Source organism: Dermacentor variabilis, chromosome 1 (genome assembly GCF_050947875.1).
Source record: "Dermacentor variabilis isolate Ectoservices chromosome 1, ASM5094787v1, whole genome shotgun sequence".
Classification (NCBI taxonomy): Eukaryota; Metazoa; Arthropoda; class Arachnida; order Ixodida; family Ixodidae; genus Dermacentor; species Dermacentor variabilis.
The window spans coordinates 175,201,930-175,215,530 of NC_134568.1; the positions used below are offsets into that span (position 1 = coordinate 175,201,930).

The window sequence follows — 13,601 nt, forward strand, 5'->3', positions numbered from 1 at the left end:
ACGTCCGTACTAGCAACGACACAAATAACCAATTACCTCTAAATCATAATGAATCGTTTTGTTTAAAGCGAAAGTTCACTATTCCAGAGGCAACATTTAGGCCTTGAGGCTAATTGCCGCTCAGCATTCATTCAATAAATCAACACGCTATACTCCAACGCTCAACACCACAAGAGAAGGACGTCAACCTTCTGGTGAAGTTACTTGGACAGCCCTGCAACTGTTCGAGCGAGCGACTTGGTATACGCGCTGTAGATAAAGGAGCAGTCGTGATGTCAAGCAATACACCGTTAAAAGCCGCATGTAAGGAAGGGGTTACCTAACCATGTCTTCAGCTTAACTCATCGGAATTCAGGCGCTCAGACTTAACGACATTGCAGACCGACATTGAAATATGTCCCTTAAATATAAAGACTGAGTCGCCAGGAACCGCGGCGCGCGTTCGAGGGATCGCGCATTTCGCAGCGTGCGTCACTTTCGAAGCAGACGTGCCCGAAGACACACCCAAGCATAAGTACGAGAAGGTCTCGGGGACTTTGGCATATGTCGCGTCTTTTGACAGTGGCATTCTTGGATTTGGTGGTCGGGCTTCCCGGCTGACAGGCAAAAAACTGTGACGCAACGCGACGTTGTTTTTGTTTTGTTTTTTTGAGCTGCGCGTCCTTGACCGGCTGACACTATCCGCGCACCTTCTTACGCAGTCGCACTCTCTGTAGGCATATCGGATACCGCTCTCCGCCACTTGTCCCTGCGCGTGCTAATCGTCTTGACAGGACGTGATGACGCACTTCCACGAAAATGACGCCGGCGCGGCTTCGATGGCGACTATTTATTTACTTTTCGGGACCGGGGACCACCTGTTCTCACCTTCACTCGTTTATTTATGCGCGGATGCACTCCCCGGTCACGTTCGCCCTCCGTCAAAAGTTTGCTGTTGCTGCCACACGCTCGCTGGGATAACCGAGAACCAGTTTGAAACTGTTGGTGTCCTTTAAAAAACAACCATTCGATTGCATAAGATTGAGCTTGGGACAGAAAAAAAAGCATGCTCCTGTGGTCTGAAGCAAAGCGCACCAGTTGAAGGAAACTTCCTTGGGCAATATATCCACCCCCCTCCTCACATGTTCTCTTGCAACTCTACATGCCCACGGCGCTGATGCGTCCGTTTTGTTGCGTGACTGTTACCTTTAAGGCTCATTACAAAATTCCTATAGGAGTGTTTGAGCGAGCATTGATAAAGATAGAAACGTCTCATCCCAGGACTGCGTTGGAGGCATGAAAAAGCGGAGACATGCCATTTCGAAGCTGGTGCTGCGGGCACTTGGTAAAAAAAAAAAAAAACGGGGCGCATGTAATATTTATTCCTAGAACAGACCTGCCGGCTCGGCAGTCAGAATATGAAAACAAGTTAATTCCGGTATCGATGACGTCAGAGCCTTTCGCTCTGGGCGCCCAGCCAATGTGCGACGTGCTCAAGTGGCAACAACGGCGGCGGTCGCATCACGCGGGCGGGGTCTCGTTACGTGAGAAAAGCGCGGGGCGCCCGCTTCCGACGACAGGCACCGCTGGGAATGGCCCCGGGCTCCCCATTCAGACTGCGCGGTCGAGTGTTGCCGCCGTGGCTGCCCCCGTCACAGTCGGCGCTTGCATTGAGCGGAGTGCGTTTGGCAACGGGACCGATTCTCACGCCAGGTGTAATTCATGCGAACATAAAGCGGGCGAAGGAAGAAAAAAAAAAAGTCGGAGGCCGCCTTGGCGAGAAAGATCAATGCCGTCCAGACACGATAAAACGAACAATAAGTCTCGTTCTTGTGTGTTTTTTGGCAAGGCTGTTGCGTTTTTTTCTCTCGAAGTAGTAGCCTCTTTCTTTTTTTTCTCTCTCTCGTTTTTTACACGCTGTGTATTTCCCCTGAGTATGCGGCGACTCATCGGCAAGGGCGCGAGAGCGCGTGTTTGCCGTCAATTTATCGCCAATAAAGGACGTAGTTCTCACGCAGTCGCGGCGTTGGAGGGAACCCCTTTCCTTAACTTTTCGCAGCATCAGCTCGTGTTCGTGCGGGCCCTGGCAATTCCCCGGATGATGATAAAAGAAGCCATATACTGTTGATTATGTTTTAGTGCACGCTGTTGGCTGTGCGAAATAGCATATAGCGAATCCATATGGAGAAATCCCTTGTATGCCAGTGTTGATCGTCATCCTTATATATATATATATATATATGCTTCGAGCCTATCGCTTATCAGGGACGGTGGCGCTTCCTTTCCTTGTGCCACCGTCATAGATATTGACGTACTGTGAAGTCGATGCCTAGAGCCGCGGTCACTCCGCCACGGTCCGCGCGCACGGTTCTTTCGCACGTTAGCGCGGTTGAGGGCGCTGCAATACGGTAGCGCATGCGTGAAGTAATGTGGTTTTATTTCATATTTCGCGGGCTTTCTTTAAAGGACGAAACAAATCACCACGTCGCATGTACCTTGGCACAAAAAAAAAAAAAAAATAGATCGCTCGTTTCTGAATCCCCTTTACAACGCAACTAAACGCACCTGGCCCTAAAGTGAATATTAGAAAAGTTGCATGATTTATCTCAGTTAATTAACAAATTTAGTGGAATATAGAAATACTCCAAGGAGCACCACATGTCTGCAAGTCACATGCCGCTGGTTTCATTCAGCTGCGGCTAACCACTTTTTCTAAATCCTTGGTTCAAGTTACATGAAACACCTTGCATATTGAAAGAAGTGCAGGCACACGTAGAAACACAAAAACAAACATTTAATATCGATGTTTCGGCCGGGGTCAGGCCTTCATCAAAACATGCTCGCCAAATATTTTTCGAATACGCATAGCAAGCATCGAATATCGAATAGTCAAACGTAGTTCATATATTTATAGCAGCAATACTTATTTTGGTATGATTAGGGTATCACTCCTGTGCTCACTAGTGCAAAAAAAGTTAGCTAACTATCAGGGACGAAAGATCAGTTGTGAGCTCCAGATCACTAGTTGTCAATAAATAAACTGCACAAATAGCCTCTCAATAGCTTTATAGCCTGATTGCAAACAAGCTTTCAAAGAATGAATGGCTGCTGTAGGACTGGCATTCTAAAAACGCTCAATAAATTATTGCCGAAAAAATACCCAAGGTTGTGGCGGAAAAAGAAATCTGAAGGGGGGGGGGGGGGACTTGTCTACCGTAAACACATAAAAAAAAGGCCTGTTCCAAGGAAAAAACTACTGACTGTAGCGTGACAAATAAATCCACATGACTAGACACCCACAACCAAAATATCACAGAATACAGGCAAAAACCACGGCTGTAATTTGGGCTTCCGCCGCGAAGCCAAAGACAACGCTTACGTTACCAATCTGTTTCTGCAATGCATCATAATCTTTTGTCGTTGTTTCGCGTTTGATAGCTTGCGATATTTTCTTCAGCAGACACAGAACAGTAGCAAGACTTCACAGTAGATTATTGCGATATATCTGGCTAGTTTCGAGTATTAGAAAATATCGAATAGATCCGTTACGAATATGAATACGAGTAGTTAGTGTCTAATAGTCGATTCGCATTCGAAACTTGGAATATTCGCCCACCCCTAATATATGTGTTCCCACTATCTTTCAGCGTTTGGGAACACGGGACGTATTGGTAGGAAGAAAAAAAGAAAGAAAGAAAACGGACAAAACATGTTACTCACTTTTAACTCTGCGAAAAAGTCAGATTTTCTGCCATAGCGCCGTAAACGAGCAGTTCTTCCGCCCTGTAACATTCGAAATGTAGTTAGTGGTGACGCGCCACAGCCAGTAGTGAGATAAATGCTGGCGAAAGCTGCTGCCTGTGACAATGGTGCTTCCGCTTTCCCGTAACCCTTAATGTCTGATAGCAGTCGCTGCATGCAATCAAAATGTGTAAGGGGCTTATGTTTATCGTACTGTGTAACGTGATACACCCAAGGATATGCGAGTACTAAACTGGCTTCTACAAGGAAAACGCGGTTGTTTGCATATCATGTTATTTCGTTCGTAATATTACGTGAGCTAAAGCTATTTATATATTTCTGAAGGTGTATGCTAATCTTATCAATTAGCAATTGCGATTCTGCGCAACAAACAGCTGCATGCACGGTTGCACACTAAACTAATCAAAGAGATAAGATAGACGGAAAAGCCGCGCTTACCTTTGCATGCTAGCCAGCCGCTGTACGGTATTTTTAACGAATAGTCAAGGTTGAGATTATGGAGGGATCAGATGAAACGTTATGAAAGGTCGAAAACAACGTGCTTCCGGTTAATCCGCTTTTCTCGTCAGAAGGAAAAGAAATCCAGCACCTAGCAGTATAGAGATCGCTCGGTTGTCGCTTTTCGATCATTGCACAAGCGAAGGCCGAGAAATGGTCAAGGCCGAGAAATATTCAGACAGGCGCCATGCTGGTTTAGTTGAAAGTGAAAGTGGTTACGTATATCACGTTTTCGCTATACTATTATCGCGTCGCCGATCCTATGGCATTCACACGGGATATTATACCTTAGCGATCGACAGATAGGTCGCAGGTATTCGACTGTGTATATTTAAATGTCTCGAGCTGTCTGGCATTTCAAATGTGAGGAATGCGGATGCAGGCGTGTGTGTTCGAAAACCGATGAGATGACAGCTGGAAAGCGAAGCCAGCTAGAAAGTTAAAGAATAGAAGCCCGCGAAATTCCCAGATACGGTGGCAGCTCGATTAATAGGTCTTTGAGATTCAGAAGTGTGCGGGCTTTTCTTATAAGAAAGCGTCAAACGTCCCAGTGAACGAAAAAGCCGGCGTCTGTAGCAGCGAAACGGCACCTAAATTCCCATTGGCTGTGACGCCATGCGAAGTACGCACCTCGACGGAGCAGAGCGGGCGAAAGGGACACCTGCTACTGCGCTGGTGTGCCAAGTGTGGCATGAGGGGGAGACGGCATTGCCGCGACGCCACGTTACCCTCGCTCTCGGAAGCCTGTGTTACCTGCACGTTCCTTATCGGCGTAAGCTATCACCTGCTTCCTAACTTTGCCTCGCTAACCGCTACGAAGCAAACTAATGGATAAAAATACAATAAATGCGAAAGGAAAAACGTCGGCGGTAGCGAGTGGCGAACCTACGACGCTGAGAAGCCGACTTTCTTACCAACTGGGCTAAACGAGCGCTTCCTAGATATTAAGCCTGTGCACTCTGCTTGATGGCATCATGCTATACTTGTACAGAAATTTCCATTGCAAGCCCGGCGGGACGACCGGGGTTACGTGAAAATCACCGCGGCTCACTCGGGAGCGTCTCCATTAGATACTATGGCAATGGGGCAAGATAGCATGACGTCACGGATCGACGTACGTATGCATTGTGCTGTCTATGAGGCGTTGGCCAAGTGTTTCAACGCCCTCGCTTGCCCGCGAGGAGTTCATAACTCGAAGGACCGCTGAGCGGCGTTCAAATTGATGCTTTTGCATTCACAACTTATAAGATGTGCTTAGATGTGTTCGATTTTTTTTTTCTGCAACAGGTAGATCCAAAAACCAGCTAAAAAGACAAACACACAACTATTGCTGTACTAAGAAGTGAACTTCATTGCGCGCATGAAGCCGCAAAACCACACTAAGTGCATAGGCCAGCACATATGCAAGGTCATTTGAGCTCACGATCAAAACCTTCTTTTTGATCATCTACCGACTCATCTAGCACTTAGCCTTGTTGCCCCTATATTTGCACCACGCTTGAACATCGCTTGTGATTATCTTTGCTTGATTTAATGTTCCGGCAAGAAGAATAAAAATCTTCGTTAGTATTTGCTCTCAGCTTCGTGGTCTTTTACAACTTCATTTTGATTTCGTATCTTACAATCAAGAAACGGGCGTATCAAAACAATGTTACAGTTTTGAGATCAGCGGCATATCGCGTTAATTCTCTTAGCCGATGAAATCTGTTAGTGTTGTATACATTGCAATCAACATTTTATTGCGATAGCAATTATATGGACACTCCAGGCGCCTTTCTGCCGTTGCCGTCGGCGTCGCCGTCACCGTGAGGTTCCGTATGAGTGAAAGCGTGTGAGGGTCAGCCGGCGAACGGGGTTAGATCTCGCGTGCGCGAGCGAGGAACGCGGCCCAGATGCGTGCCCTCTCTTGTCACACGCGAGGCGGGGGGGGGGGGGGGAGGCTCAGGTGAGGGAGGAGGAGCGCCCGCGCGGGCCTCATCTTCAAAGCGATCTACGATGTTTGCAGAGTGCGCGTAATGCCGGTAGCTTCGTATGCGCTGTGCTTTCGACGTTTTGTTCGCGCTGAAGCGAGACATGCATGAAAGTTAATTCGCTCGCTGCTGCCGCGATTCCTCACTCCAGAATTTGCACAGCGAGTTGCTGCGCTCATCGAGCGAGAAGTTTTCATGTTTACCTCTCGTTTTCGACACCGTGCTGATTAATTTAGTTAAAACACATTGGCGGGCTACTTGGTTTGAATCCATGATAGAATGTGTAAGCGTGACTGAACAAGGACGTAGAAAGAAGCAGACACACAAAGACAGCGCTGTCTCTGTGTTTCTGTTTCTTTCTACATCCTCGTTGAGTCACGCTTACATATTCTATAATTCTTAATTTAGTAAGCGAATTTTAACAACTTTATATGGCCGATAAAGCTACTATCCTTACTTCGTACACCGATCTACTAATTTGCTATCGCAATCGGTGCTTTGACTTTCGGGCGGAACTGCATTTTTTTAAGTAAGCTCAGCGCTCAGGTCAAATGTAGTGATTGCCGCCGAAAGGAAATAATGGTGAACTTATGATTTTTCTTTTTCTGCTTTTTCTTTCTTTTCGCTTCGGACCTCCACAGTGGCGTCCTAGGAGTGATCGCATTCCTCATGGCAGCGAGCACAGCGATAGACATCTACCTGAACAAAACACGTGGAGATGAACCAAGAGGTAATGGAGCAAGCTGCTAAACAAAGTTTCTCGCCACTGCTTGCAAGCAGTGAGCACTTCGGCGATTGTATCCCACCTAAGATCGTTTCAAAGTTCAGCGGTCCCGGCTCTTAAAACACAGGCTTGTGACGCAATACGCACCATCCGCTTTTTCCAGGAACGGCACTGACAGCACTGTCGAGCTTCTCTGTGGTGGCCAACTCGAAGATGCTGGTGAGGGTTAGCGACGACAAGCAGTCGGACGCATACAAGCTACGGTTCCTGCACGGAATGCGCTTCTTCAGCATCGGCTGGGTCGTCCTCGGTCACTCGTACAGCACTTTCAACTTCACCAACATGTGTGAGCGCTGCCTTTCTTTCGCAAGCTGCCGTGATCCCCGCTGAGAAGAGAGTGTTAATAAATAAATAAATAAATAAATAAATAAATAAATAAATAAATAAATAAATAAATAAATAAATAAATAATCACAAGGCAGGTGTTTGTGGCAAGGTGAGAGAGAGAAAAAAGAAAGAAAACGAGAAGGCAGGAATGTTAATCATAAAAGTGCCTGGTTGGCTACTCTATGCTAGAGGAAAGGGAACAGGGAAATAGAAAGAAGAGTGAGACGAAAGAAGGTGGTGAATGCGTACACGTGCGTGGAGTGCGCCCTCCTACTCAAATGCGTTCTCACAAGCCAGACGTTTCCAAAAAGCACAAAACTATCTTCACACGATGAAGAATGGAAACTTATGGCATATATCTGCTTAGAAGCACGACGCTGAGCCCGCTGCGCCACTTGCTGTTTTTGAAGGTTACACACAGGGTTAAGGTACCTCAGAAAGGCTGACCAACGTTTCGGTAGGAGGACCTATCTTCGACTTAGGTATAAAGGCATAACCATACGGTACGTGGTATAATGGTTATAACCTTTATACCACGTGTGCTACTCCATCTGTCGCCCCCTTTTTGATGCTTTTCTGTAGTCGTTCGGTATGAGTAGCGGTCGGTGAGGCAGTACCGAACATTATAATTCATCTGTGACGTCCCACCTACTTTATATGGTTCTTTTATTTCCATCTACCTCAATGTGGGGTAGCCAACCACGATCAGTACTGGTTAACATGCCTGCCTTTTATTCGTGTCTCTTATATGTGGCTATGAACGTGATAAGATCGGGAAAACATTGCACGACCATGAGTAACGGCCTATTGCCTTTCCATAAGTGAAACTTCAGTAAAATTTGAGAAATATGTATGTCACTAGCGATAATCTTGGGCTACATAACGTTTGCGCATACGGCGCAATTGGTATTCCGTAGCTCTTTGGATTACTCCTAGTATAATTTTGTTTAGCGGAGACAGAGTGAAAGAATCCATGAACGAAAAATTTGTAGAAGTGTTACCCTATTTGTCATCGCTTGCTCATGTCGGATGATTCTCAGGAGTGCATTTAAGTATTATTGAGTACGATTCTTATGTCATTGTGATATAATTCCCCGCAATCCATGTAAAATACTAACCATGCCATAATTTCCTTCTTTGACGCAGCCCGCCTTGTCAACGCTCTTCATTACGGAGATAACATCTTGTTCTGTTTCATCATGGCCGGCTACCTCAGTGTGGACACTTTCTTGTTCCTCGCGTGAGTATGAATACACTTCTCACAAAGTTTTTAAAGAGAAGCTTCCTTACTTACCAACCCTGGGTTTGGCCTGGGTCGGTTAATTGCTGGGTTTCTCACTTCGATGGCTCAGTGTTGGGTCTCACGGAGTGCATTATAGAAGCGTAAGAAGGGGCGAAAACAGCTGCGTATTAGCAAGCTGTCGCTCAATAAAGAAATTCCGTGTCCGATGATAGAATTTGAACCATAGTTCCACAGTGCAGCAGCACGATGCTCTCCCTAACAAAGAGACAAGCGCAATATTACAAAACAGTGTAAGAAGCAAGAAGCCATGTGTATGGGCGATAAACTGACGGGAATAATGCTTGAGTGAGGGGAGAGAGAGAGAGAGGCTCTTTATTAGAAAAACAGATTTTTGCCGGCGCGTATACAATCGCTGGCATGCCACTCTGTAGAGCGATGGGGAAGGGGTTAAAAAAATTCCAGAGTAGAGGGAAAAAAGAGAAGGGATCTTGCATGGGGGTCGAAGCAAGCTTGCAGCCAGTTGCTCTTGTGGAAAGAAATGGAGTCTGTATCATGAATCAATGGCTCAAATGATTGCAGGAGCCTGAACATTTCTCGGCGTTTTTTTCCCCTCGCAAATGAACGAACGAATCGCCTTCATAGTGTCCATGAATTTGCGAAATCATCCCTGTCGCAGAAACGTAATACCCATAAACTTAGTACGTTAGCAGTCCGCCACAGCGCGCATTGTCCTCTTAGTATTGCTTTCTTTGATGTAAGCAACGTTCGCAGCGGTCTTTCTAATCTGTGGAGCGGGAACTTTTCCTCTGTTTTGTTCGCAGTTTCGTAGCAGTAGCCGCACGATGTCGCTCACATTAAAACTGCATTGACAACTTGGGGAAATCTCACCGGCGACGGGCTTCGATGTAGGCCACTAGTTTACAGACAGAAATTTGCATTTCTTCGGTTGGTCAGACTCACATATTCAGGGACGGAATCGACAAAGGTCTTTCAGGCGTAAAAAGTTATCGCTGACTCTGGGATGGAATACCACGATGACCAAAGGAGCGATAGCCACTGCGCCCGCTATTCAGAAGCTGTCTATACGCATGCGAGCAGCACTGTGAATATGTCTCCAGCGTCGGGTAGATCTTAATATAACAGGGAACAGCTAGTATTCGCTCCTTCAGCATTGATAATCAGCCTTAAGACTATGTGTACGCAGAGCGCGTCTGCAACTTTTTGTGCAAAAGCAAACGAATGGTCGCGGCACTTTTGTCTTTAACGGCCGCTCATTAGTGCACCGGTTTCCGTTTTCGGGGCGCGTTCTTTCATTAGGGCTTCGTGAATCAATCACTTACGTAGTTTTCATAGCTTTGCCCTTTAAGAACTTTAAGAACTCAGGAACACTCGAAGACTTCTCGGGGACATTTGTAGATGCCGTCAGTATAAAATGCAATCGGTATACAGAAAAAAAATAAAGAAACAAGAACATAGGGGGCGGGGGGGGGGGGTTACTGAGTTTCTCATTATAGCTTGCATGCGACAGAAGCGTTGCACATGACAGCAGTGTGTGTTTTCTCGTGTGCTCTAATTCTAATCTGCCGCTGAAACGTTTTGATCGAGAGAGCTCGCCGCGTATAGAGTGTAGTTTCTTAACATACTATTGCATGCCTGTTCGGCACCCTCGAGTTTCTTGGCACAACTGCATGCAATGTAAAGTGTTACTCATATAGCTTTGCTAAAGCGCATGAAAAACAGGTACCTCCCGCGTAAATTTCAATTCAATTTATGATGCTTTCTGAAATGTTGGGTTGTTGGTAGCAACTGGACTCTTAGGCAACTGCCTTAAGACAACCTTTATGTTTATGTGAAAACTTTCATAAAAGGTGGTTACGTTTGCTTCATAATCAGCTGTCTCATCTATTTCTATTTTTGTCTCTTCCTGCACAGGGGTTATCTGTTGACATACAACTTACTGAGGGAACGCTCTAACGCTCTCTCTGGCACTATCGTCGCCATTATCAGAAGATACATCAGGTAAATGCATCTCCTGACACATCTGGCCACGAATGTGCGTCAAAAAACTCCTTTTATGCGTCTGCAGCTACTATATAGAATTACTACTTGCATGATGACGATAAGACCTAGCGGGGTGCTTGTGCTAATAAGTGCTTGTGTGTGCAATTGAGTAGGCTTTGCACACAAAGTTATGCGCGATCGTAAGCGTTCGACAATTTTGACATTGCCTTCTTTTTCTAACAAGTTTGAATATGTTCGTTCCTATGTAATGGAATCGTTACAGCGTTATGCAGTAAACTAATGACATTTACTTGGCAGCTTCAAGCCAACGGCAAGGAATGAGGTGGTGCGGTTCGTCTCAGGATGACAAACTCTCTCCATAACGTCACGAACGTGTACTGTGTAGTCAAGATGAACAAGCTGAAAAATAAAAACACTAAGTGAATGAAACAGGATGAACCAGGGTATAGGGCTAAAACAGTCTGGCCGAAGTTTCGATGAGCGGTTCCGCCGGAGGCACTTGACTATGACACTGCAGCGCGATTAACTCAATATCGCTTATAGCGCTATTATTGCTCTAAGGTCCGTCTAGCATAGAAAACCAGTTTTCATTTGTTTCGCTCTAACAACAATTTAGCACACAACTTTGTAGATTGGTATATAGATAAACATGAACATTCCTGCAGACAAATGCTGGAAAGAAGAACCTCCATATAAAAGAGAAAGTGCGCTTTCACGTGAGACGAAGAATGAAAAGTCAATGTTTAAGACACATTGATACGTAGTTGGCGCGTTCGTTCGACGTGGCCTTTTTCATTTTCGTCTTACAAAAGAAGCAGTTGTTGTTTACTTCGTTTCGTTTAATTTCCTTTTGGTTTCTTTTCCAGGGGAACCATACCCATTTTCTTTTGTATTATGTGCACCTTCATTGCGCCGCTGATGTTCCAAGGTCCCACTACGCCGACGCTGTATAAGTTATTCTATAAGGAAATCCGGACGCAATATTGGGCACTCTTGCTTCAGATTAGAAACTTCACCGGAAAGCTCCACATCGTAAGTTTTTTTTTTTCTTCTCTCTTTTGTTTTCACACCAAGTTTTTTACAGGGCTATTATTTTTCTTGCTGCAACAGTTAAGCTGACATAACTAGGAACGCAAAGTTAAGCTTTCGTTTCGCGGATATACTTGGGATATGCAGGCGTAAAAGTGCTGATCATTGGATATGCGTATAAGGGCATATAAAATTGAGAAAACCAGGGCACTCATCAGCGTGAGTGTATGCCACGCTGACTGTGTAATTTATCTAGTCGATATCTGAAAAGGTTGACAACTATTCACAAACTTCTCTACAATAATAAGTTGTTATATGTGCAGTTGAATAAGTATAATCAGTTGAAATGAAGCTACTAAAACACAATAGTATTAAATAAAACATACACTTGTCCTCTTTGAAACGCAAAGAAAAAAGAAAAAGTCAAAATCACATCACTTTGTGCAAAATTCCGTCGTCCTTACTCCTCTAGTACTACTTTCCTCTCGTCTGCTCAATCTTCCAGTTAACCTTACTGCCTTCCTCATCGCTTTTATCTCTCTCGTTCTCTCTCTCTTTTCTTGTCTGAATTTACTCGACACACACAAAAAGAAAGGCCTCGCAACGCCCAAGGTGACAGGTTTAGACTGCGTTAGACAAAGAATGGCGCAGACAACGGGACCGAGGCTGGCGTTTCATTGCTTTAAGGTTTTCGAACACTGTTGTCCACCATAGAAGCCAAGTCACCATTGTGTTGCTGAAAGTAATTTTGACGGGAATTCTCTCCACAGGGGATGTACGGTCACCTGTGGTACATGTCGACGGATTTCCAGCTGTTCGTGATCTCTGTTATAGTCATCCAGTTTTTCAAGAAGTAAGTGTTTCAGGAAGACAGCACTTCAGAACTTGCAGAACGTTCATTTTGCTTTTATTGTGCGAAAAGACAAATAATAGAAAAAAAAGGAGGAGTTGTCTGCTTTTAAAAAAATGACCTATAATAATAAACATAGAAAGCCCGTCAGGTGGCACCGAGGATAACCAGGCTGCTGCTGGTTTCCCGCAGTACACTGGGGAAGGGAGAAGAACAAAAAAGATGAGGGACAGCTACAAAAGGTGATGCGCACACGTGCACACGGCAGCGTTCACTGCGCACCCAAATGCCGTCGCAAAGTCCAGTCGTCTTTAACCTTGTGATGCGCGCCCCAAATACAGCCCCACACAAAGGGAAATTAGAACAACTTGGTCACCTTGATTTCTGTGCATGGAGAGTACATTTGTACCGAAAGAAAGAAAAAAGCAATGATATGTTACTGGCGTTAAATATAAGTACTGCAGTAATTAATTATTTAGTAACTAGTCTGGTGAACTGTCCAAAACTGAAAGCTCGCTCCAGCGTATCAAACCGCTACCATGAGTTATGCGCTGTTTCCTGCAAATAAATCAGTTTGATGTTTAAAATTCAGCGTAGCATATAAGACATGCTGGAATTACAGGGTTAAAAAGTGCAACAGGGTTCGAGTAGTTTTCTCCACAAGGGCACTCGAGTCCGGGGTCCCAGTATTTTCTGTTTTGTGACCGCGGCCAATCGGCTCGTGGCTTCTTGTTGCGTTTTTTGCGGTACCGATGTACACATGTTCTCCGTCACTGCACTGCTTCTTACAACCAAATATATCACTGGGAGCGAATTACAGCAAATGATTGAGGGCCTTAACCTACAAAATGTAAGAGTGCGTTTGAAGATAATAGGCAGAAGACAAGAATAATTTCAAAGTCTGGCAAGAGAACAAGAATTCAGGATCGCCAGTCAGCCTCTAGAGTCTGTGAAGGAGTACGAACACCTTGGTCACTTACTCACAGGGCACCCTGATCATGAGAATAAACTTACTGAAGAATAAAAATGGGTTAGAGTGCATACGTCAATCAATACCAAATCCTGTCTGGGAGCTTACCACTGTCGTCGAAAAGAAACGTGTACAATCCTTGCATTCTACCAGTGCTAACCTAACCT

General features: G+C 45.2%; 1 protein-coding gene across 1 annotated transcript in view; it reads left to right on the top strand.

Moving 5' to 3' along the window:
• LOC142588329 (nose resistant to fluoxetine protein 6-like) overlaps positions 1-13,601 on the top strand; it is a 45,986-nt gene that overhangs the window by 21,945 nt on the left and 10,440 nt on the right. Inside the window, exons 5-10 of the mRNA XM_075699944.1 lie at positions 6,851-6,939; positions 7,097-7,279; positions 8,467-8,560; positions 10,496-10,582; positions 11,452-11,617; positions 12,385-12,467. Of these exons, the coding sequence (XP_075556059.1) occupies positions 6,851-6,939; positions 7,097-7,279; positions 8,467-8,560; positions 10,496-10,582; positions 11,452-11,617; positions 12,385-12,467 (702 nt within the window). The remainder of the gene's footprint in view (positions 1-6,850; positions 6,940-7,096; positions 7,280-8,466; positions 8,561-10,495; positions 10,583-11,451; positions 11,618-12,384; positions 12,468-13,601) is intronic.